At 36.7% G+C, this 27,402-nt stretch overlaps 1 protein-coding gene across 6 annotated transcripts in view; it reads right to left on the bottom strand.

Moving 5' to 3' along the window:
* CDC42BPA (CDC42 binding protein kinase alpha) overlaps positions 1–27,402 on the bottom strand; it is a 341,599-nt gene that overhangs the window by 14,733 nt on the left and 299,464 nt on the right. For all 6 annotated transcript variants that reach the window (XM_064276784.1, XM_010591062.3, XM_010591060.3 and 3 more), the window contains 11 exons: positions 22,755–22,860; positions 17,934–18,070; positions 17,088–17,227; positions 15,060–15,141; positions 12,522–12,738; positions 11,563–11,625; positions 10,073–10,666; positions 8,088–8,185; positions 4,650–4,734; positions 1,191–1,314; positions 338–455 (listed from right to left, as the gene is read on the bottom strand). In XM_064276784.1, the coding sequence (XP_064132854.1) occupies positions 338–455; positions 1,191–1,314; positions 4,650–4,734; positions 8,088–8,185; positions 10,073–10,666; positions 11,563–11,625; positions 12,522–12,738; positions 15,060–15,141; positions 17,088–17,227; positions 17,934–18,070; positions 22,755–22,860 (1,764 nt within the window). The remainder of the gene's footprint in view (positions 1–337; positions 456–1,190; positions 1,315–4,649; positions 4,735–8,087; positions 8,186–10,072; positions 10,667–11,562; positions 11,626–12,521; positions 12,739–15,059; positions 15,142–17,087; positions 17,228–17,933; positions 18,071–22,754; positions 22,861–27,402) is intronic.

Genomic DNA, 27,402 nt, shown 5'->3' with positions numbered 1-27,402 from the left:
TTTAGTGATTTGGTAACCAAGTTCTGAATCTTGGCATAGAACCTCCCCGAGCCCTGCAGTTTCTTCCACCAACAACATTAAGTCCAAGTTCGGGAGATGTTTGTAAGGCTTGGAATTAAAGAACTCAGCTTCGTTTTTTTTTTATCAGGTTTTGACAGATGTCTATGTTTTATGTTTTTCTAATCAGGTGTATCATCATGCATCTTACACACGTTATGATAGACTGAGATAAACCTTCCCTCCTTACATTAAATGTCTTTTTAAATTATCACACACATATCAATACCATTTATTCCTAGCTCCATTCACGTTCACATCCACTCTTCATTCCTCTTACCATGGGCAGGTCTTTTAGAATCTGTATTCCATCTCCTGGACCCATGTGTGCTATGTGGTTAAAATTAGTTGGGTTAGAAATTAATTTGTTTCTCATTTCTGGATCTCGTAGCATCTCTCTGTAAGATAAAACATCTATTTAGATACTTTTTCCATGATCTACCTAGATAACTCAGAGGAAAAAATAATTGAGCATACTTTATTATTATTTTTATTTCTATTAATTTTTAAGAAAAAAATTTATAAAAAATAAAAATGTAAAACCACATTAATAAGGATATATTTAAAAATAATAGAATATACTTAATTAAAAATTCACTTCCTAAGAAAGTTTTGTTTTAAAATTTAAATAAAAGATTTTATAACTTTTGGTGGGAAAATAGAGTTCTTTTAATACATAGACATTACAGAAGCTCTATTCTATTTTACAGATAATCCTGACCATTAATGTATAACTTTTAAAATAACCGATAACCTTTTAGATATGTTTTTATATGTAACGAAATCCTATTTCTGTTGCTCTTGAGAGAACTGTTTATCTGAACTTCTTAAACATATGCAGGTTTATCACATGCACAGATATATTCTGTGTTTATTTCATAGAAACACACACATTCCAAAAAGTAATACTGTTCCATATACGTACAGAAATGAACCAAATATGGTGCTTCGATCCAGTGCACATCACATTCAGAGACTGAGAAGTCATGGTCACTGTTGGTTTTTGACACCATTAATTAAAGAGATTTCTCAGAGATCAAATTTTCCTTCCAAATCGAATGCAGTCTTACCATTCAATAGCCCTTCAGATGCTACAAGCACGTACAGATGATAAATATAAATTAAATATCTACCTCCTCTGTTGCATCCTTTCCTCTTCTGGGACTCTGAAGGAGTAACGCCGCTTATTGTTAATATTTCTAACCATTTGTTTCCGACTATTATCTGATGTTTCAGGAACTACCAGCTCATCTCCTTCTATTAAAAAAATAAAACCACAAAGAACAATCATGTTTTTTAAACTGCCAAAATACTTTGTACCCAGTAATCTCCAAAGCAATACAAATGTTAATCAAGTGTACAAGTATAAGGAGTTCAGATTTTTAAAAGCTGTGGCGATACAAGCAAGAGTCATCAACCAACTTATGTAAACAGGTGTATGCTGAAATAAAACATGGCTATTTTTACTTTTTGTTGATTTTAAGCATAAAGTGGGACAATTTTGCTCAAAGAAAATGTAGTTGCCTTGGTGCTCTGTCACCGTGCCGTGCCACCCACCCCCAACATTTCTACACTATGGCCTCTCTCCTTCCAAGTGTTGGTTTCAATGGCTGTCGGGTGTTAAAAGCGCCTATTGTTTTACTGCACAGTAAACAGGCATCAATGATAAACTAGCCATGTATATAATAATAGTTAAAAATTACTTTTACATAATAAAATGTTTCCTTTATAAGATGCAATCTACAAAATGTGGAGAAAGGAAAAGGAATTGTGCCCCCACTGCCTTCCTTTACCACAATAAGAATCTGTCACTGTTTCTACTCTTCTGTCTTGGGGATGGATGATACTTAACCATGTAAGCGCAGGAACCCAGTGTCCATCCTATCCTTTTAGTGACTTAGAAGTCAGTCTGCCAACCAGGGGCGCCCAAACCACGCTGGGCTATGTGAATATACTCTAAGAATAAAACAGACAAACCAACCAAAAAACCCAACCCAGTGCCGTCGAGTCGATTCTGACTCATAGTGACCCTATAGGACAGAGTAGAATTGCCCCACAGAGTTTCCAAGGAGCACCTGGCGGATTTGAACTGCTGATCCTTTGGTTAGCAGTTGTAGCACTTAACCACTACGCCACCAGGGTTTCCAAAACAGATAAAGGATCCATGTAACATGTCAGGGGATATCACTCTCTAAATAAGGAAAAAGAGAAAAGCCAATCTTTAGAAATTTTTAATAACCGAAATGCTGAAATGAAGAAAAAGAGGTAAGAAGAAGCCAAGTGGAACTGTAGGGCAAACCAAAGTAGATGATTAGTAAAAAAGTTATTTATTTTCCTTGTAGTGTAATAATATAGCTTAATCAGATTGCTTTCCTGACAACAAACATTAAAAGAATGGAATTTTAAAAGGAGATGAGAACGTGAGACATAATTTTGGCATCTGGGGTTTGTGAGGGTAGAGCAGGTCTTGGTGAGTTTTGGTGGCAACGGGAGATTTTGATAAGCCAAAGGGAGCATTTGGAGCTCCTGAGAGATGAAGGAGGAAGCAAGAAAGGGAAAAAAAAACACTTCTTGGAAATGGGGTCTCCTATTCTTTCCAAAAGACAACTTATTTAAATTTTGTCAGGTCTCCCTTCCCCCAGCTCTAGCTCTACTCTTAGCCTAGAACGGAAAGATGAGAGCATGGGGAAAAGACAAGTTGGAACAGGTTTTGTCCCCTAGACACAACACTGGGCATGAACATATTTTATGGCCAATGCGGGCCTGCACAGTGAGAAGAGGGTGGATCCAATCTCACAGAGGTTTGGGGTCCTCTCTAAGAAACAGAAATCAGAAACAATGGAAGTGAGGGGCCTGAAACGTAAGCTTCATTGGCTTCATGACAAATCCATCTCTGAGTGGGAATCATTTCTTAAACCTGAATATCTTTTCTCGAGTCTAGCATAGGACTTCTACTATATTAACCATCCGTACACCAAAAGACCTCCAGTTCTAAGAAGATGTGGCAAATTACCAAACTGGAAATCAATTTGTATATTTTAGTACTTTAAAAACAAACAAAAAGCACCTAAAAAACAACAAAAACAACCTTTGATGGATATTTTTTTCTGATAGCTGAGCACACAAATTTATTGGTGGAATGTGGAGGAAAAAAAAAAAGCATAAAAATACACAGTTGTTGTTGTTAGGTGCTGTCGAGTTGCTTCCTATGTACAACAGGACAAAACGCAGCCCAGTCCTGAGCCATCCTCACAATCGTTGTTATACTTGAGCCCATTGTTGCAGCCACTGTGTCAATCCATCTTGTTGAGTGTCTTCCTCTTTTTCGCTGACCCTCTCTACATAACCAAGCATGATGTTCTTCTCCAGGGACTGGTCCCTCCTGATAACACATCCAAAGTACGTGAGACAAAGTCTCACCATCCTCCTTCTAAGGAGCATCTGGCTGTAATTCTTCCAAGACAGATTTGTTTCTTCCTTTGGCAGTTCATTCAAGTATATTCAATATTCTTCACCGATACCCTAATTCAAAGGCACCAATTCTTCAGTCTTCCTTATTCACTGTCCAGCTTTCATATGCATATGAGGTGACCAAAAACACTACAGCTTGGGTCAGGTGCATCGCAGTCCTCAAAATGGTATCTTTGCTTTTTAATGCATTAAAGAGGTCTTTTGCAGCAGATTTTCCCAATGCAATATATCGTTTGATTTCCGGACTTGCTTCCGTGGGCATTGATTGTGGATTCAAGTAAAATGAAATCCTTGACAACTTCAATCTTTTCTTAAATACATAATACATTATAAGAACATCTGCATTAAATATTTCACTACAAGTGATCAGATGTTTACGAATCTCTGTTACGTAGAAATTTGTTGCTAAGACACAAGAATAACTATTATATAGAAGAGGTCATTATAACAGTATTTGTCGTAAGTGAAATTTTAACTGTTTGGGCATACTCTGACTGGCAAACAACTTACTTCCCTGAATCAATTACACGTGGACAGACTCACTGGCTGGGGAATCATCACCTCATGACTTCGGTCACTGACCAACTGCCCCTCTCTTCTCTGAAGCATCCAGGGTTCCCATTTCCTCTGCTGATTCTGGGCACTCCTGTGGCTTTCCTCTTTCCTGCTTCTTCCCATGTTGTCATTAGCACTTGAGAAGTTCTAAGCCCCATGCCTTGGCAGGAGATGTGTTTCTGAAGTCCCAATCTGGAACTCTGGATGAATGTTCACAGTTTTAGTCCTACAGATTTTGGTAGGTTCTACAGCATCGAAAGTACAGAAGATATACACAGCTACATTTGCTCTTCTTACCTATGTGCCCTGCAGAAAAATAATGGTTATGCTAGAATCAAACACTTTGCTTATATAGCTAGGCAAGCTTAAACAGAATGACTTTCTGTCTAGTAGTTTGTTTTAATATTTTAAGAGAGCACGAGAGTGGTAAAGATCACAGACTCTGGAGTAAGGTACACCTGAGTTTAAATTTGGTCTCTGCCCCTTATTGCCGATGTGACCTTGGACAGTAAGCTTAGAGAGACTATTTCCACTGAAGAGCCTTATTAATATGTGTATTTTCTTACCTGCCATCTTATTTTTGAAATATATTAATCTAATTGTCTCCAACCCTAGAAGATTTAATGATCCTTCACTGTTTAAGGGTCGAACCTAAAATAACAAAAAATAAAATTAATATTTGAACAAAACCTTTAAAAATTAAACCATGAAGTTTTTGATCTATTTATAAAGCACAAAATATTAAGGCCTTTTCATTTATCCTTCTACTTCAAAATATAGCCCTCTCAGAAAATCAACAACACAAAAAATAACATTAATTCTTACTGGAAAGTTATAAAATTATCTAATTTGAACAAAGTTATGATAACATTTTAGAAGAATATCCTATGCAAAAAAAAGTACTAAATAGAAATATATTAAACTTTACATTTGACTTTTTAAAGTTATTTATGACCACATAAATATACTAAAATGATATCAACATAGCCGATTTATGAATTCTTATTATCAAAAACTAAACATACACATATTAAAAAAAAAAGAAATCAAACCCACTGCCATTGAGTTGATTCCGACTCATAGCGACCCTATAAGACAGAGGAGAGCTGCCCCATAAAGTTTCCAAGGAGCACCTGGTGGATTCCAACTGTGGACCTTTTGGTTAGTGGCTGTAGCACTTAACCACTATACCACCAGGGTTTCCATACACATATTAGGTAGGTGAAACTGCAGATCACAGGGGAAAGGGGGGGCTATAAATAAATGCTGATGGAGCAACTGATAATCCATATGGAAACCAATGAAACTGGATCCCTACTTCACACAATATACACACACAATCAATTCTAGATGATTAAAGACATAAATGTAACAGGCAAAACTTTAAAACTTTTGGAAAAACATAAAGGCTCTATCTTTTATGACCTTGAGGTAGGAAAAAAGTTTCTTAGGTAAGAGACAAAAAACTAACCAAAGGGATAAAAAAGGTACGTTTAACTACACTGAAATTAGTAACTTCTGTTTAGAAAAAGGCATCATAAAAAATAGATAGGTTACAAACAGGGGAAAGATTTACAACACCCATTACTAATTCAATTTCCATAAAATACAAAGAATTCCAATAAACCAATAAGAAAGAGATGGCCAATCCAATAGAAAAAGGGGTAAAAGGCATGACCAGGCATTTCATGGAAGAAGAAATATGAATAATGAACAAGCATAGATACCTGAGGAAATGCAAATTAACACTTCAGTGAGACAATACTTTATTTACAAAAACTTATAAAGTTCAGGGTTTCAGATGTAATCCCTGGGTGGTGCAAATGGTTAATGTGCTCAGCTTGCTAACCGAAAGATGGGAAGTTCAAATCCACCCAGAGGCTCCTCAGAAGAAAGGCCTGGTGATCTGGAAAAATCAGCCACTGAAAGCCCCTGTGGAGCACAGTTCTACTCTCACACACGTGGGGCTGCCATGAGTTGGAGCTGATTTTGATTCCAACATTTTTTTTTTTTAATGAAGTCTGACAACAGCAAGTGCTAATGAGGATGGGGGTCAGTAAGAACTCTAATATACCGCTGGTGGGAGTAGCAACTGGTACAGTTACTTTGGAAAATAATAATGAAGACGTAGGTCAGTTAAGTACTCTTACATACTGCTGGTGGAGTGTCAATTGGTACAATTACTTTGGAAATCACTATCTTGTAAAGCTGACAATTGGATTCCATGTGTCCTATCAGTTCCACTCCTATGCATAAGACTTAAAGAAACTCTTCAACATATGTACCAGACATACGTAGATGTTCACGGCATCATTGTTCATAATAGCAAAAACTTGGGAAATAATTCAAATGTCTGCCAATCAGAGAATGAATAAATAAACTGAGATATATTTGCCCAACAGAGTATTTCATAGTAGTGAAAATAAGTAAACTTTTATAATACATGTAGGAACATGGATGTATGCCAGAAACACAGCAAATGAGTCAAGAACACCAGATAGAAGATGACATATGACATAACATTTTTATAAAGCCCCAAGCCAAGCAAAACTAAACAATATATTATTTAGGAATTTTTAAATATGCAAAAAATCTGTATTTTAAGAAAGGCAAGGAAATGACAGACACAATTGAGAAGAGTGATTTCTCGGGGGGAGGTCGGGGTGTGGAGCAAGGGAGAACTGCACACAGAGATGTGGTGATACCGGATCCTGGTAAGGTGCTGCTCTGTAGTCAGGAGGTAGGTTTACAAGTGAGCTATCCATTGTTACACATCAAAATGTCGCATATTCTTTCATACATGTATTCCCAAAACTACATGATAAAAATACACAGAAAACTAATTGTGACCAGCCCGAATTTCCAAACTGGAGGAGCATATTCTAACTGCTTCATGTAGTGTGGCAGTGTTTACAAGAGTTTTTTTCACTGCTGATGTGGTTTAAAGAACAGGGAGGTATTTGAAATGTGATTGTGGCTACTTTCTTTCACGTTCATCCTTCTATACCTTGATGCTTCAACTAATGCTACATGCTATATATAGTATACATATTTTTATAAAACTATTCCTCTCCACCCCTGCAAAACAGCAGTCTATAATTGCAAAAATCCCCTATATGTTATGAAAACATAAAAAAAAAACCAAAACCAAACCCGCTGCTGTCAAGTCGATTCTGACTCATAGCAACCCTATAGGACAGAGTAGAACTGCCCCATAGAGTTTCCAAGGAGTGCCAGGTGGATTTGAACTGCCGACCTTTTGGTTAGCAGACATAGCTCTTAACCAGGGTTTCCTATGAAAACATAACCAGACCAAACCCAGTGCCGTCGAGTCGATTCCGACTCATAGCGACCCTATAGGACAGGGTAGAACTGCCCCATAGAGTTTCCAAGGAGTACCTGGTGGATTTGAACTGCCGACCCTTATGGTTAGCAGGCATAGCACTAAACATAAGTTAAAGGAAAATATTATGTTATATTAGGAGTGTGTGCAAACTTTATTTTTAAATCATGAGGCACTCATACACAGCTTTGGTTCTAAGTTTAATCACTTCTCCAGCCTGTGAGATCTGTCCTCATAGGATTAAAAACTGCATACCAGTATGTGAAAAACAGGTATAATTAAGAATAATAATATATGCCCTCAGCGCTCCTTAAACCCAAAATGGAAGATAACACTGACATTGTAAACTGTAGGGTATATTCTAGTTGTTTGTTATGAAAACAATTGTACTTATGTAACAAAACAAATGTAACATAAATATAACATAACGTAATATAAAACAATATATGTTATATTAAATATAATACAATATAAATATAACAGAATAAAAATAGTGCGATTTTTGTTTTTATTATTTCTACTTTCTTATTCTTAGCTAAATCCCAAATTACCAAACCATATGCTAGAAAATGTTGAATTACTGAAAAATAGCTAAAGAGTTGTATTAAAATCTTCACTTACATGCACCCATTCACTTAGGTGTATTTTAATCTTAAATTACCTTTTTTAGAGGGAGAGTCTGGATCCATTCCATGGAGTTCACATCAAAGATATCAACTGCATTTTCACTATATACGGAGAGATACGGTGCATTGTAACCTGGGAGAAGGGAAGGAGGAAATAGCCTTGTGATTATTTTAATTATTAAACCCAAAACATTAAAAAAATCCATTAAATAATTATAGAGTGAAGTCTCACCAAAATTCTACTGACATCATACAGCAGCCACATCGAAACATTTTTGAAGTAGACAGAACGTAAATCACAAATGAAGAATTGATATACCGTGGATCAGATTGTGTAGCCATGATAATATGTAAAGCTTCTGTTAATATCAAGGGTTTAATATCCCCTTGCTAAAAGCTAGTTTTATAAAGAAATTTCATTACACTTTACAAAGGAATTTCATTACATTTACAAAGCAGAGTAGTCTTTAGGTAAGAATTCTAGTCTCAGTTACGAACGTAAGAGAATGCATAGCACAGGGTAAGTGCTCAATACATAGCTGTTGAAAGAAATAATGAGTATCAACAGATGGTGACACAAGTAAACAGATTAAATTCTTACCTAAATTAAGGTCATAAATTAAACTATTGGCAGAGCTATTCATAAAAGCCAGATATTTCAATTTTTACTCCACATTAAAAAACCTGTTGCCGTCAAGTTGATTCCAACTCATAGCGACCCTACAGGACAAAGTACAGCTGCCCCATAGGGTTTCCAAGGAGTGGCTCCTGGATTTGAACTATCGACCTTTTGGTTACCAGCCTAGATCTTAACCACTGTACCACCAGGGCTCCTACTCCACATTAGAAGTCTATAAATAGTAATACAAATTATCTGACTAGGTTACACAGAACAGCATTTGTTCTATGTATGCTGCCATACATGTGTATATATTTCAGAAGAAACAAAACATTAAGAAGAGTTAAGTCAGGGTGGGTAGGAAGAGGGGCATTCTTCTTTTGTTATTTTAATCTAGATTTTCTAATTTTTCTGTAATAAGCATGTGCTGCTCTCCTGAACCTTCTTCCTCCAAACCTTTAACTGGGCTGCACCCAATCCATCCCGCCTCCTTCTACCTCTTTACAGTGGAAGAGCTTTCATTCCTTCTGCCCCAAATAATCTTCCCACCTGTTTTCTGAGTTCCATCCTCTCTGCCCTTTTTGGGGTCTTACTCTATTTCCTGTATCTCCCACAATCTTTCCCTCAGAGTTACCTAGTGGTTCTTTCTCTTTAGCATTTAAACGTGTTCAAGTTTCTTCCATTAAAAACAAAACATTTTGGATTAGTTACTTGTCCTATGTGTTTCTACAGAACTCTGTACCACTGCTATCACAGCACTTATATTCTATGGCAACTACTTATTTTATCAGGAATCTTTTGTACTGCATTGCATGCTCTGTGAAAGCAAGACTATGTCTATTTTGTTTACTGCTATGGCTCATACAGTGACTGGCATACATTAAGTATTCAATAATTTATCAGTGTCTGAATATTTCTTCAAAGAGTGAAATAAGCAATCTAAAATTTCTATCTAGATAAAAAATGTAAAAATGGAATAATGCTTCTTATAGATGCTACATCATATACCTATACATAACTGATTGATTCACTTAGTAACTACTTCTCCAGAATAAGTCCTATCAGTTATTAATGAGTGCAAATGCTGTATTTTTGGCAACCAGGAAGATAACTGGGTTATTTCAAAATACAACCTGGGTTCAGAATCCACCTAAGTAAACATTCCCTGCAAAGATTAGCTTTAGTCATGTGCATGCTAATGCTGACCCTGTTGGCCTAGGCCTACCTACATTATGGTTACCTTACGTAAAGACACGATGAATACTTTACGAAAAACCTTAAGGATGGCTTAAAAAAATAATAACCTGTTATTAACAATGACTAAATTTAGGACATTAAGTGGAAAGAAAAAGAAAGGAAAGAGACAGGAAGCTAAGACAGCCAAAAGTAAGAGAATCTTACAACAAGAGGCAGGATTTGCTGGCCACATCAATTCCTGTTGTCTGGATCTTCGGCCCTGGCAGTCAGTGTATATTCCAATGCTGTTAAAACACAGCAGGTATTCTTTACTGGAGATCTCAACTGCGCAGATAGCATCCATTGGTTGATGGGCAATAAATGATAGCGTGTGGTCATTTGAATGGAGCATACTGAATGGACTTCCTTCTCCATTCAAAGGGTATCTTAGAAATCCTGACTGGAATCCCACACAGAGTTGTTCACTGAAGATTGCCATCCACTGGACATTATATGGGACTTGAATTTCCTTAAATTTTCTGTGACGGGTCTTGCTCTGAAATAGTTCATAACAGAAGACCTGTCTTTTCATAGCCACACACAGGCATGTAAGAGCTCCATGGCGGACCTTTCCAGAAGTAATGGTTTGACACCCTTTAGTTTCTGCTAGTTTGTAAAAATCAGTCTCTCGCCCATCCAAAGCTGACATGGGAAAAAGTCGTACGTGACGATTTCGTCCTGAGATCACAGCAACAAGCTGATCATTTGGAATGAGTTCAATCTGATGAATCTTCTTATTGTCACCAACTCTAATAATTTCTACACACAGAAACAACAATACATCAAATGCAAACATTTTATTAACTTAAATATCCCAATTATACACAAAAGAATATGTCGGCTTATAATAAAGACAGAGATACACATGCAGAAGAATAAAAGAGCAGAAACCATGTAGAGAAAAGAGAAGATAATTGAACCCATTATAAGATATAAAATAATTACTGTAGTAAGGAATTAAATTTAGCACTGAGGTTCCTGGCAGCCAAGGCAAAAGTTCTTGTCTGATAAAGCATGCTGAATTTTAAGAAAAATCTTTTTGCTGGCACTGAATTCTAGAGACCTTCACCATGGGGTTTCCATTTAAAAAAACCAAGTAACTTAGTAACTCAGATTTCACTGAAGGTGCTTCTACGGGTAACAAACTAACATAGTTTAAATGCAGTGTTCTCCCATGATTGAACCTGATATAAAGATTGAACTTAGAATACTGCATTCAACAGTGCTGAGTTAAATTGGCTTCTCATTGTTTCTCCCAGTATTTAATTTCTCTCTAGAAAAAATATCTTGTGTTGAACTGCGGGAAAAAACAACAAACATACTTTAATGGTTGTTACCTCTTATCGTACTAATAGAACTATTAAAAAAACAAAACAAATTGCGTTTTCTCCCATGGACTATCTTTAGGAATGCAGTCAGAGTCCATATAGCAGAATTGTTACATAAAATGATCCAAGAAAGACAAAACACACTTCAAGTTTTAGAACTCCGGGAGATAATGGAAATCTAAAAGATGATCTTTTGACTTATAAACATCAAGTTGGATCTGGAAAATTTCAGATAAAGAAAAAATAAAATTCTGATATTATTTTTTAGAATTTAGCATTTTTAACAACATATGGTTTAAAGTTGCTCCAAAATAAATTTTTTCTTACCATCTTTGGTGACATGTACAACAAATAACCCTTCTTCATTTCCCAAAGCTATTCTTTCATGATCTATATAAGACATAAAAAAGAAACTTTTTTATTAGTAAACATTACGTAAAGCTAAAGAAATAAAACCAGATATAACTTATCAGTAAAGGAAATCTGGTGCAAGAAACTGAAATAAATAAAGCAAATAAAAAATTAAAAAAGTAACAATAATAATTTGCACAATTAAATTTCCTTTCCGAATATACTGGTAAATATTATCACTCATGCCATTTTTAATAGTACAACAATCATTAGAAACTAACCTATATCAGTACTTACAAAAATAACTAAATGTTTATTCAACAAATGGGGTAAAAATGAAAAACCTAGTTTCTTAGTGCTCTGGGTCCAGTTCTATTTCTTGATTTGGGAGGAAAAACTTGTGAAAGGCAAACAGATTTGAACACTACTCATTAAATTTTCCAGTATTTACTACAAAGGAACAAAGAGTTGGATGTGTATGTAAGAATATGGCTAAAATTTAAAAGGCAGACCCACTTTCTTGAGGGTATTTCATATGCAAAGCACTTAGTTTTATGGAGGCCATCTTATTTAAACTTCCCAACAACCTCAGCAACGTAATTAATATCTACATTTTACATATGGGACTTATACTCTATGAAATTAAGTAACTTGTTCTAAGTCACACAAGTAGAAAATAGATTGGTTAATAGATTCGTTAATCTTTGGCACTGTGGCATTTTCAGAAGAACAAGCATTTGGAAAGTGTGCTTATTCTTGTTAACTGAAAAACGAAGTTCTAATATAGGCCCCATTCATTCAACAAACATTTACTGAGCATCTCTGATAGGACACGTATTACACTGAGTACTGAGGATTCCTAGATGAAAGACAGTCCCTCACCACAGGGTAGAATAGTAAACAATTACGAGAACATGATAAATGTAAATTCATACCTATGATTGCAGCTGCCTGGGTTGTCTTAATGAGGGGTAGAGTACTGTCATACGCCTCTTTGGGAACATAGACTGAGCGGTCTCTGAATTTGTTTTTCTTCAAAATCTTGTGCAATTCACTCAGTACTCCCACCCACTTACTCTTCTCATTCTCACTATCTACTAGCATCAGGATTGAACACTTGTTATTAGATGTGGAGAACTGGGAAGCCGTGACCTAGAACAGTTTAACCAATAGTCATGATATCAGAAAACACACACCCTATATAGTTTTATGGCTAAGCTAGTTTGCTTAGCCCTCACCAATAAAATGATTGTTCATTAAATGATACCTTTAATAGAGTTTCCTTACTCCTAATCAGAAGAATAACTGGTTTTAGCATTAATTAGAATTCATGACAAGCAAAGGGAGCACAAACCGTTTAAACACAGTACCATTTTCACTCTCCTTGCTATAAAAAGCTAGAACAGTAACATAAAAACATGCATTAAACTCATTGCATCGAGACGATTCTGACTCAGAGTGACCTTACAGGACAGAGTAGAACTGCCCCACAGGGTTTCCTAGGCTGTAATCTTTACGGAAGCAGACTGTCACATCTTTCTCCCGTGGAGCTGCTGGTGGGTTTGAACCACCAACTTTTTGGTTAGCAGGTGAGTGGTTAACCACTGCACCACCAGGGCTCCTCCCAAAAAAAAAAAAAAAAGCATTACACTGACTCATATAACAACAGCTGACATTTACTTTGTAATTACTGAGTACTGGGTACTAATTCTAAGCACCTTACAAGTATTAACTCATTTAACTCTCACAACATCTTCATGAAGTAAGTATTGTTATCACATCCTTGCTCTCTACGTGAGAAAACTTCTCCATGATTACATAACTAGTATTCTGGAATCCAGTGTCTCTGCTCTTAACCACCACACCATAACCAAAAAAAAAAAAAAACCAAACCCAGTGCTGTCGAGTCGATTCCAACTCATAGCAACCCTATAGGACAGAGTAGAACTGCCCCACAGAGTTTCCAAGGAGCGCCTGGCGGATTTGAACTGCCGACCCTTTGGTTAGCAGCCATAGCACTTAACCACTACGCCACCAGGGTTTCCCACTATACCATAGTGTCTTTCAATTTGTTTTAAAGTCAGAAATAAGTCTCTGTTACTTCATGCCAATAACTCATATTATCATTAGAGCAGATCAGACCTCGAGTTAATATTTAAACGAAGGTTTGTAATTATGCAAATAGCACTCATAATCAGATTTAAATTTTATATATATGGATTCCTTATTAAAATTAATTTAACCACCCAAACCAGACCAAACCCACTGCCGTCGAGTCAATTCCGACTCATAGCAACCCTATAGGACAGAGTAGAACTGCCCTGTAGAGTTTCCAAGGATTGCCTGGCAGATTTGAACTGCCAACCTCTTGGTTAACAGCTGTAGCACTTAACCACTATGCCACCAGGGTTTCCAATTTAAGCATCAGTGACAATAAAATTCCACTACATGAATCAATTATGGGGAAGTGGACCTCTGTAGGATCCCTTGGCGGCTGAGGAGAGAACAAATAGTTACATACCCACATACTCTGACTTTTTTTTTAAAGAAGACTAAGTATAGGGGTTGTCTGGCCTTCCTTAGATACAAGATTCATAGACAAATACTAGCCATACAGATACAATAATAGGTCAGCTGTCCTTTTCTGCCTCTGTTGTCTTAATTCACCAATTCACGAATTGTACTGTGGTAGACAGCCTCCAGAAATGGCTGCCAACAATTCCTCCTATAGAATTCCATTCTTCTTATCAAGAGGTGGGGTCTATTTCCCCTCCCCTTAAATCTGGGCTGGCCTCATGACGTGTTTTCCCCAACAGAATACGGAAGGGATATAATGCCTGTTCTGGGCCTAGTCCTTAAAAGATCTCCTGGCTTCTTTCGCTCCTTAGAAGCCAGCCATGTAAAGCTCAGTCAGACTACTGAATGATTACAGGCTGTGTGGAGAAGTCCACACAGAGGAGAGCTGAGACACCACAGCCCTCCACCAAGGCTGGAGCAGCCACATGAGTGGCCCCAGCTGACACTACAGGAACTATCCTGCCACTGACAGAAATGTAAAAAATAATAAATCATTGTTGTTTTAAAGCCACTAACTTTTGAAATGGTTGTTACAAAGCAACAGGTAACTGAAACACAAATTAATATTAAAAATGACCTTTTTAAAGATATAAACTTCTATTTTTTTTTAAGTCTTATCCAATTTTCCACCGTGGTAGTGTTTATTAGAAAAAGGAATGGTGACTCAAAAATATTGTACAAGAGGAAACCTATTTTAGAAGGTCTATAGCTCTTTCACTAATTAAATACTTAATACTAATTGTTTATACATTCATGTATTCTATGATATGGAGGATATAGAGAAACGTAAGATTTGGGACGAGTCCAAGTAGGTTTATGATTTATATGGGGAGGCAAAATTTATACTCATTAAAAGCCATATAATTCAGAGATGAAATTAAAGCATACACACTTACTCTAAATATACAGGGTATATCTTTTCGACTTGCGTGAATAACATCAGAAGCCAAGACTGCACTCACGGAAAATTCTTCATCCCTGAAGGAAAAGTGAAACATTAAAAGTCACTGTATGTGGGTATGTGTATGTGGTTTTGAGTGTGTATCCAAATAACTCATGAGGAGTAATCCTTAAAACTTAATTGCGTAAAATATCCAAATTGAACTTAAAAAAAAATTTTTTTTATTTATACCCTCATTGTAATTGATAGTGCCCAAAGTAATCTTTTTTTTTTTAATTGTGGTAAATATACACCCAACAAAACATTTGCCCTTTCAACATTCTTTATATGTACAGCTCAGTGACATGAACTTACGTATATTGTATTGTTCAATCGTCACCCTTACCCATTTTCAAATTTTCCATCATCCTTAACAGAAGCTTAGAGTCCCCTGAGCACTGAGTATTCTTTTCTCCCTTCTCCCTGCTTGCCCCTGTTAACCACTAGTAAACTTTGGTCTCTATGTACTCACCTATTCTAGATATTTCATTTAAGTGGGATCATACAATATTTGTCCTTTTGTGACTAACTTATTTCACTTAGCACAATGTTTTCAAGGTTTACCCATGTCATAGCATGTATCAGGACTTCATTTCTCTTTACGGCTGAGTAATATTCCATTGTACATATGTACTGCATTTATCCACTTATCTGCTGATGGACATCTAGGCTGTTTCCACCTCTTGGCACTGTAAATAGTGCCACAGTGAACACTGGTGCGTAAGTATCTATTTGCGTTCCTGCTTTCAATTCTACTGGGTATATAACTTTAAGAGGAATTGCTGGGTCACGTGGTAATTCTATGTTTAACTTTTTGAGGAACTGTCAAACTGTTTTCCACGTTGGCTGTACCATTTCACAATCTCACTAGTAGTGCCCAAAGTTATTTATCAAGAGTAACTAAACAATGGCACATTACACAAGAGCTAAAAATAATTACTGCCTTACCTAAAGTCACGAGGCCAGTGAGTATACTATAAAATAGAGATTTGAACCCTGGTAGCACTTCAGAGCCTTCAGGAGACCCTATTGCGTCCCATAATAAACTGCAGATGCCCTCAACACATTCAACATATAAAACAGATTTCCTCCACTGGAATTTATTCCTTGTGATTTCCTTTATTTGGTTATTGGTACCATCAATCCCTTGGTCTTGAAGGCTTAACACCTTAGTCTTACGTTTGATTATTCTCCATGTCTTTCTATATTCAGTTCATTAGCATGTTCTGTCAAATTTTCCTTGCTAACATTGTTTGCATCTACCCCCTCATATTCTATATCTGTGGGGGATGATAATGTGTTTGTGATGTTGGTGTGAAATGAAACATAGCTGGAAATCCTAGTCTTGAGCGCAGGATAAAGATCTGGACCGGAGATATATGTTTGGGAGTCACCAAAGTGGAAGTGATGGCTGAAGCTATGGGAGTAAATAAGATCACTCAGAGAGTGCCTAGAGTTACGAGAAGAGAAAATGGAGAGAGCTCGAAAGGACAGGAGGAAAGTCTGTACAATGAGACCAGAAATATTCAGAGACAGAAGGAAAAGCATATTGCTTTTCCTTCAAGAGACATTCTTACATAAATGTTTACTGATTCATTGTATATTCCAAGAGCTTGTCTGATTTTGAGATTTTTATTGCTTTTCCTCACATTGGAATTACACTCTAAGTCTTCAGGTGATGATATAAACATTGTACACTAGGCCTCCATCACCCCAGTAACCTCTAAACTGGTCTTTCGGACTCAAACACTAGCTTCTTTATCGTGGCCCCTAGCCCCAACACACTCACACACATGTATTAATCCATCTTATAAATACACCTTATTTTCTATTGTTAACTATATTACTACAGTAATATTAGTAAGTTATAAAATTAATTAGTGATAGATTAATTAAAAACATGGCAATATTATTAAAAGAAAAATCAGTACATTTTTATTCTCATGTAGCAATGATACAAGTATTTTCACCTTCAGAAGCTTACCTCATGTCAATCACTTGACTGACTACAACACTGGGCTGTGATGCTTTTCCTTCAGCAATATCGTACAGAAAGAGTTTGAAGTCACAAACTACAGCCAGTGCTCTTTGCCATCCTTTCTTCACTCCAGCTGGCTTAGGAATCTTAGTTTATTTTTAGACAGACAAGTAAGCAAACAAATAAACAAAAACAACTCAACTGAAATATCACTCAGAGCTCCTTTAATTATATATGTAATTACATGGTGAAAACCTAAAGATAATGTAAATGTATTATAAGTCTGTCACCCTGGTTGGTGAAGTAGCAGGTGGAACACAAATATCATGAATAACATGAAAAAATGTGAGAAAACACTGAACGACTTTTTATTCTGAAAATTAAAAAAAAAAACAAAAACAAAAAACAGTACTAGTAACTCATTAAAATCACATTTGTGGCTTTTTCTCTAAGTGGTACAAAAGTCAGACTTGGTAGTGAGATGAAGGCCAGCTCATGCTTTCAGTGTTACTCATGGTGACAAGTAAGATAATACCTGACGATATCTCATATTTCACAGCCATATGTCACCTCTCTGGCCAGATGGTCTGCCAAAGATTCATTCATGGAGAGTTCAACATTTGTTCATAAAAAGACCGGGACAGTCAGAAAAGTATGAGACATTTTGGAATTCATCTCTGAGCAAAGGCTAGCTTTTCGTTTTCGAATCGTTACTCTGGATGAAAAGATGCTCAGATGAATTTTATTCATTTAATTTTCTGTCAAGAATTATGTTCACAAAGTGACCGGGTTTAATTTCAATTCCTTACTGAACCTTAAAAGATTATGCCAAGCCTGACCTAACATACTTACCCTGACATGGCCTTCATACGCTGTTCCTATCCCTTTCTGTGGGTCTATACCCAGGGGGCCCTTCGTCTGCTCAGGAGGAACTGGACAAGCAGTGGGAGCTTTGTTTACACAAGTTATATGACAGGAGAATCCACACACTTTTGGAGGGAAAAAAAAAAAGAAACGATGTTCAATAGGAATCCATTTTTACAAAAAAAAATATTTACTGAGCATTCATTACATGCAAGGGGTTATGTTAGATGAATGCTTCTCTCTGTTTTATTTTATACAAATGTCTTATCATTTGAGGAGCTGATCCACTGACTTACCAATAAGAATTTCAATGAGAAACAGTAAAAATTCCTTTATTATTGTAATACTAACATTCTGTATTACCATGAGTGATCAAAATGAGAAGAACATAGATACAAAAATCATCTAGTCTTGTGAATAAAACAGTTGATTTAAACTTTGAATCCCTAAAAGAGTACTTCCTGGAGTTCTCTCTCTTTATCTGTTCATCCCATGGCAACTTGGTGTCTGCCCTGAAATTCTTCTTGAAAACACCTGTTGCCGTCAAGTTGATTCCCACTCCTAACGATCTTATAGAACAGAGTAGAACTGCCCCATAGGCTTGCCAAGTCTGTAATCTTTACGGAAGCAGACTGCTATATCTTTCTCTTGTGGAGCGGCCGGTGGGTTCAAATCTCTGAACTTTTGGTTAGCAGCTGAGTGCTTTAACCATTGCTCCACCAGGGCTCTGAAAGGGTTACTAACAGACATTAAATTACTTAACATTTCTGTAACATCTGGCAAACTTTACCAATCCCTCTTTTTTAAAACTTTTCTTCTTTAGCTTCTAAGATGTCACTCTTGGGCCACCACTATTCCTTTGCAGGTGCTGTCTCTTCTTTCTCCACTCACTCGCTCTTCTCATCTCCTACAGGATAAAATCTTAATGCCTTATTATTATATCAAGGCCGCTGTCTTCTAATTTCACCTCCTGCCAATTTCCTCTGTGGCCTTCCCCTCTGCCAGGATATATCCTTACATACCTTGCTATATAAAACTATCTGCAACTACAGACCTGTCATACTCTTTCCTGACTATATGCCACTGCACAGTTCTTCAGCCTTTCCCCTCTTATTTGCCGGCAAAACTTCTACGAATTAATCTTCAAAATTCAGCTCAGACATTTTCTCTTCTGTGAAGCCTTTCTTGATATACCTATCAGGCATAGCTGACCATTCTCTGCTTCGTGAAATCACTTCTTGAATAAACTTCTATCACAATTTATGCTGTACTGAAATTATTTGCCTATAAGTACTTTCTCTTGCTAGACCACGAACATGGTGTTGGCATGGCACCTTTTGTCTATCTTCCTTGTTTGGCAGAAACCTTTGTCGCTCCATGTCTAGCCCAGTGCTTGCCAAGGAGCAGACACTCAGTGTTTGTTGGAAGAATGAAGGATAATGATTAATTCATGTCCCCTATAAAGATACAGTAAATAATTTATCACTCTATTAATTATAGTGAACTTTAAACCAAATGTGGTAAGCTGGTTTTGCTGCCTTGATTGTAGTCTCCTCTCATTTATTGCTTCTCTAAACAGAAATCAATGTTGGACTTCCTTAAAGTAGTCAAACAATGAGACTTTAGATATTTGTCAACTAAATAAACTAAACATAATAACTGTAACAACTAAATGTTTAAAAAATACTATAGCTTCTCTAAGCTCTTATATTATTATGACAGGTACGTAACAGTCACTCAATTTATAATGATGATAATATAGGTGACAAGTTTTAGTACTATCCATTTGGAAATTCCTAACTTGGTAATAGGAATTATTCAGTGATTAGGAAAGTATAAATTAAGGGTAAATTTTAGTAGTTATTAATACCATTACATATATTTAAACAACTACCAAGATAATAATAATAGCTAATTTTATTGTGTGCTTTTTACTTTTCTATAACAACCTAAAGGAGATACAATTATTATGCCCATGTTACATATGACTTGCCCAGGGTCACAGAGCTCACAGTTCACAGTGCTGGGATTCAAGCTCAGGCAGCCTGGCTCAGAGCTTGCACACCTAACTACTAACAATATTGCCATAATGTATCTATTTGATACTCACATGGTAAACCTGAGATTCAAAGACAAAATGACAAGTAAAATAAACTCCTAAGTTTCATTGAGACTTGGCTGGATGAGAATTAAAAGTTAAAATATTTAAAACAAACAAACTTGTTAGGAGGGGTTCTAGATTATCTATTTAGACAATCCCTACTCTAACAGTGGATCCCAGAGAATATTTGGGAAAGAAGAAGAGGGGAACTGAGGGAATATCATTGTGGGAATACATACACATGGGAAAAACGGGTATTTTTAAACCAACAGAGGCAAGATGGACTGGTATTGACTGTTGGAAACTATACAAACTTCCGTGGGACATCCCATTCAATTTTAAGTGTAGTGTCCAACATGTTATACACATAGTCTCCGACTTGTGATAGGGTTCTGTTCTGACGACTCTGTCATAAGTTCGTTCTGACATAAGTCAAATACCTCATTTTTTAAAAAGAAGTTTTCACTGTTACTGCCTCTTATTTTCAATATTTTTATACATCTGATCTTTATTTGTCTTTGGAGATAGGAAACATTACATATAAACTTACAGATATATTTTAATACATACATACACACACAAAAAGATACAAAAATTAAAAAAAAAAAAACAGTTCTAAGTGCAGTTCTTTGTAACTCAGATACTTCATAAGTTGGGGACTACCTGTATTTTTGTTTTGCTAACAAGCAAAAAATCTTGCCTCAAAAAGGCAGTGGATCCTATACTGGATCTAATTCCAATCAACCAGGGAGGAATAAAAAAAGAACAGGGATCTTTAAAGGCTGTAATGATACTACTGTAACATTTACAAAATATGGCAGACAGAGGCTGGGCACAGTTGAACATGTCCCCACAGCTTTATAAGACAGGCGTCAAAGGCTCTGAAGAAAGGATGGGCACAATTTCATGGTGTAAGACTCTAGAAGGGAAGCGAGCCTGAGAAAACCTCAAGAACTCCTACTCTGGTATTGCAGATGATTCTGAGGCATCAAAAATCATAAGGGGCTTAATGCCAGGTAGGCACCCTGGATCCTCTTAGACAAACAGGATTTAAAATGACATGTACAAATATTTATAAGCACAGCTAAGTTCCAAATGAGATAAGGCTTGAAAACTGTACTCATTCTCTCCTTCTTCAGTGTCACTCACGCCTTCCTGATAAATGATATAGACTATTCCAACTCAGATTCCTTTGCCATCCTTTCTTCTTGCCTTCCCTGAAACACACTTCCCGGGGCTCTGTCCTTGTACTTGTTCTCTTTTCATTCTATATGTGCTTCCTGGACAATGTTATTCATATTCATGACTTTGTACACTTAAAATTCTCAAATCTCCACTTTTCAACTCTGACCATTTTCTTTGGTTCTAAACCCATGAATCTAACGTACTAGTTAGACAATACAATCTGGATTCTCCACTTTGGTTGCAACAACTAACCAAACAGAATGTGTTTAAGACCCTTTACTCAAAGCATTAAAAGGCAGGCTAAGTACAAGTATATTATATGAAGAAAACACATGTATCTGATGGTGACTGACTACATTCCCTGTAAGGACTCCTCCAACCCTATGAATGGAAGAGCTAAGAAACGGAAACTAGTATTAGAATTAATACATATTTTCTTGTCTTTTTCATAAGATATACCAGTAAATCACATATAAGGCAAGCCTCATCAAATGAAAAAAAAGTATACGTCTTACGACAGTCACAAATAAACAATATATTGCCCCATAATTTAAATCATTTTCATTTCAGAAGTCCTAGGAAAAATAAAGTGGCACCCGAATGAATATACTTTGTTTTCTGCTAAATGACCTGTGATCTTCTCTCCTTCATCTCTCAGAGTGTAAGCTCACCAGGGCAGAGCGCTGGTATTTTCCTCCCACCTACTGCTGTATCCCCAGCGTGTAGAAGCCTAAAGCAGGCATTTCATGAACATGTGGTGGGCAAATAACGAGTAGGAAAAAACCTCTGCTATTAGTACTAGGAATAAAATATCTTTTAAGGCATAATGGCAGACATTTAACATTTCTGAAGAGATATTGTGTTGCCTACTTTTCTACCACTTGTCTGGCAGTTTGTTGTACCGTGGTAGCTTACGTGTTGCTGTGATGCTGGAAGCTATGCCACCGGTATTTCAAATGCCAGCAGGGTCACCCATGGTGGACAGGTTTCAGTGGAGCTTCTAGACTAAGACAGACTAGGAAGAAGGACCTGGCAGTATACTTTTGAAAAAAATGGCCAGTAAAAACCTAACGAATACCAGCGGAGCAAGGACCGGGCAGTGTTCTGTTCTGTTGTACACAGGGTTACTGTGAATCAGAACCAACTCAATGGCACCTAACAACAACAGCAATACTTTTCAACAATAAGTTCTCTAATAAATTAAAATTAAATGAATAGATTCAAGGACACCTTTCATTTCTCCTGTCATATAGGTTAATATTTTTGGGGGGATCACAAATTCACCCAAATAATAAAATATAGAATGAAACATATTTAAATGTTTCTACAACCATCTGTCTACTTTCCCCAGTATTCAAACAGACTCAGTTCATTGTCTCCATCCTGTTATCCAAACAAAAGCTAATGATTAAGTAAGACAAACAAACATTCACATACCTGTTAAAGAGAATAAAGTTTCTGATTGCAATTTAGGTAGTAAACGTTAGGACTCGAATTCACATTTCTTTCCATGTTGTTCTTACCTTCACAGGAACAGCCCTGTCGTATCAAACCCACCATCAACGAGGTACACTGATGACATTTCGTAGGAGCACTAAAAGACTTTACAAAAAACTGATGAGTCTTGCGCTGCAAACCAAAACAAAACACACATGCATTGATATTAAAGAATTTCCACACTGTGAGTCCCTCCACCCCACACCACCTATCAGAATGTTTTCTAAATTGGGACAGAATAAATTCTTTCTATTTTTCACCACCATCTTCATATAATTTATACTCTTTAAATATTTTTATTAGAAAATATTGAGTCAGACTAGGCTAAAAACTATGTAAGAAGTTAAATGATAACCAATTGCTCTTGAATGCCATTTGAAAAGTGTGTAAAATACACCTTAGATTTTGGGGGGCTCACAACTCTTGACTTCAGGATTTTTATAAATTCTTCTTTCGCCAAGTGTTAAATGAAAATTTCCATATCTATACCTCTGCAACTATATAAAGTTAATATGCTTTTATACCTTCTTAGGAAGAACAAAGAGTAATTTAAAGTTCTTGTTTCTACTGTAAATCATGCTTTTCGTATTTCTGGGATCAAGGCCAAAGAACATGATTCACAAATCTGTTTTCAGGCAGTATTATACTTGAGCAGATCAAAATACATACACACATATTTTTCCAAAGCCAGATGGCAGCTGGAAATTTCTTAGTGAAAACCCTGTTGTTAAAGTTCTCTAAATCTTGTCTGTTCTATATGGCCGTAAACAAATATAGACTGTACCTCTCTGGAATACTCCTTTGTTCTCCAGATTAATTCTTAGCATGTTTAACAATAAATGAATTATAATGAACATCCATTCCTCCACTCTGCTGTGTGAACTTACGCAAATTACTTAACTCCTTTGTTTCTCACTCATCTATAAAATAGGATCAATAACAGCATCTACTTCACAGGGTGGTTAAACTAGTATTAGTATGAACAAAGTCTTTCAGACAGTGCCCAGTATACAGTAAGCACTTGACAAATATTTATTTATTTATGCAAACAAATAATTTGGTTAACTATTTCTCTTTGATATGTGTGGTTGATTTAAATCAGTAAGAAGTTTATTCTATATTCTGATAAAATGTGAACACACTGATTAAAAAGTTACAAAGTGGTAATTATTTTAGGTGAGACTAACATATTGATTTATCATATTAACAAAAAACTAAAGGGAGTATTTAAAGTTTTAAAATTTAAGTTAAAATCAAATTCTGCCCTCCTCAACTGGCGTATGTGACCTTCACACCACAAGTTACAAAGAAACCCCCAAAAAATCCAAGAGGAGCATTCGTCCTGGAATAGGGTGAGCCCTTCAAATTTAGAGCAGTCATGAGCTCTGATTCAACCTCCCATTACTCTCTTCTAGAAGTTCCTCAGGATCCTTGGTTAGTTTCAAAGTAGTACTGGGATTTGACTCCAAGCTAAGCAGAACACAGGCTATCTGTATACTAACTCTACGCTTACTCAGCACCAAATAAGGTGCAGGTGTTATGCCAGTACTTTACATACATACGTCATCTCATGTAATGGAAATAACTCTGGAAAGACAGACATTATTCCCTTATATAGATGAAACTCAGGGAGATTAAGTAAGTTACTCAAGGATATACAATTAATGGCAGAGTTGAAATTCCGGCCCACATCTGTCTGATTCTGCAATTCCGACTCATAGCGACCTCTCAAAGTAATCAAAAAATACGCCCCTAAAAAGAGCCGAGGACTACACAGGACACAGGTCAAGACTCGAGCCTCCATGTCTGTAATAAATATACAAGTATCTAACTTGTTACCACTGTATACAATTTTGCTCAACCTTTCTCCTGTATGCTTATTTTAGTTTTAATCTTGGCTCTTTGAGAAATTTAATATTGAGTAAATTTTCTAGTGCTGACTTTTTCAGTTGTTCAAAATACATTAGTGAAAAGATGCAAAGTTAGTTCACTGATTAGTTCTAGAGGCTTTGCTTTAAATAAAAAAATTAACTGTTCAAAGTAAGTAACTTCATTCTTTTTTTTCATCTTAAGTGTGACAAAATACATCCGAGACAACAGCAATAAAACAACTGTGGCTGTGACTAGTTTAATAGTAATTCTTCAAAACACCCAAGAAACCGCTTAAAAAGTATATTACTATACACTCTATTTCAGAGACCTACTCAGGAAGTCACAATTCTGGGTATGCAAGAGAAGGGAAAAACCCCACAAAATCCAGAGTGCTTCGGCAGAGCATGACTCTCAGTCAACAGTTATCCAGGTGGTAGGTGATGGTTGAACTGTGGGAGGAGGGGGGCGTGGTTTACAGTGAAAGATGAGGCGTCTATGGATCATGATTCTGCCGGCATCAATCTAAGCAGTGCACAGAGGGATTTTGGTTTTGCTTGTTTTTGGTGGGGAAGGAGGAACAGGTAGTAACAGAAAGATATAAAAACTCAATCCTAGGATCTACTTTCCTTGGCTCCTGATCTTTCACAGATTCCTATTCCCTGCCTCCTGGTTAACACTTGATTTCTAACACTTGCTTCCCAAAAGGGTAGGTGGAGAAGGAGAAACTTTTTTTTTTTTTAAATCTGGGAAAAGGGGTATTAAGCCAAAATGAAGAGTTTTAGATGATGTGGTAATTTGGGATTAACTGATAATTAACTATATCTCAAAATTCAAAGAGGTGGATTAGAAAGAGGGGTTCTTTTCCATCCCAATTTCTTCTGTGCTGTAGACTTCAAGCTACTTAATGGAGAAGGTAAAATGTTTTTAGTAGAAGATGTGAAAGCAAAGTAGAACTACTACTCTTAGTGAAAGCTTAAAAATTAACTGTGGGTAATTAAAATTTTACGACTAATAAATGGCAGGCAAAGGAGTTTCTATCCCACATAAACCCTTCTTTTTAATATTTTTATATTTTTTCTTTCCTTTTTAAGAATTTTTTGAGATAAATGTAGATTTACTCTTTCATTTAAAAAAAAATAAAGTAAATTTTATATTTTGGGAGCAACATCAGGTGGACAAAGTTAATACTCAGTCCTTAATATTATTATCGTAGCTTGCTGGAAGCCCCAGTCTTGCTTTATTTTGCCTTACTGTTTATTCCATTCATCCCTGATAAGCCACTCCCAATCCTTCCTCCTGACATTTGATACCCAGTTTAATACACTTTATAAAAGATCCATATGGTCAAATGCTTCACTGCTAACCAAAAGGCTGGGTGTTCAAGTCCACCCAGCGGCATGCTGGAAGGAAGGCCCGATGATCTACTTCTGAAAAATCAGCCATCGAAAGCCCTGTGGAGCACAGTTCTACTCTGACACACATGCAGTCACCAGGAATCAGGGTCAACTTGATAGCAACTGGCTTGGTTTTTGTTTTTGGATATGGATATATTCTTATAAATTAGTTGCTGTGTTTCTAATTTATATAAGTTATATTCTGCTATACATCAGCCACACCTTACATATCCTTCCCCCATTTCCAACTCCCTGCTATAAAATGCTGCAACAAACACCTTCCTGCATATTGTCTTATGGATTTATACCGAAGTTTTTCTGAAGGAAGGAGACTGTGGGTCACATGGTATATACCTACTCCACATACCCGGGCTGCTCTCCAGAACAGCTGTACCTGCTTATACTTCCATTAGCTGTGTGTGAAACAGCCTGTTTCTCTACATCCTTGATGTTACCTAACTTACTTTTTGCCAATCCAGTGAGCATAAAGTGATAATAACATAAAAAAATTATAGGATTAATTTTTATTTTCTGCAATCACTAATGAGGTTGCACATTTCTTCATATGTTTATTGGCTACTAGGGTTTACTCTTCTGGGAATTATTTATTCATATTACTTAGAAACTTCTCCACTGGATTTCCAGCTTCTTGTTTTTTTCCTTAGATGGAATTGCAGGAGTTTCTTACGTTAACCCCTTGCTGGTGTTTGTTGTTGGCTGCCCTTGAGTCAGCACCCAACTCATGGTGAGCCCACGCCCAAGGGGATTGGACCACTGTGACCCACAGGGTTTGCACTGGCTGATTTTCAGAAGTAGATCGCCAGGCCTTTCTTCCTAGACTGGCTTAGTCTTAAAGCTTTGCTGAAACCTGTTTAGCATCAGAGCAACACGCAAGCCTCCACTGACAAGTGGTGGCTGTGGTTAAGGTGCATTGGCCAGGGATCGAACCTGGGTCTTCCACACGGAAGGTGAGATTTCTAAGACGGAACCACCACTGTCTTCCTTGTTGGTGTTGGACATTGCAAATATCTTCTATTAGTCTGTCATCACCTACTGACAATGCTTTCACTCAAAAGACAGCCTTAATTTTATGTTTTTAATTTGAGATCTTATTTTAAAAGTTCATTCCCCTTTCAAAGGTCACACAGAAGTTCTCCTACATTTTCTCCTATGTACACGTAGCCACCACTTGTTTGTCAGTTTGTCATACTGTGGTGGCTTGTGTGTTGCTATGTTATTTGGAGCTATGCCACTGGTATTTCAAATGCCAGCGGGGTCACCCACAGTGGACAGGTTTCAGTGGAGCTTCTAGACTAAGACAGACTAGGAAGAAGGACCTAGTGATCCACTTCTGAAAAAAATGCCAGAGGAAACCTTATGAATAGCAGTAGAATACTGTCTGATATAG

The sequence above is a fragment of the Loxodonta africana genome, chromosome 25 (assembly GCF_030014295.1).
Source record: "Loxodonta africana isolate mLoxAfr1 chromosome 25, mLoxAfr1.hap2, whole genome shotgun sequence".
NCBI classification, from domain to species: domain Eukaryota; kingdom Metazoa; phylum Chordata; class Mammalia; order Proboscidea; family Elephantidae; genus Loxodonta; species Loxodonta africana.
Note: the sequence above shows the minus strand (reverse complement) of the source record. Positions and strands in the feature narration are given on the sequence as shown.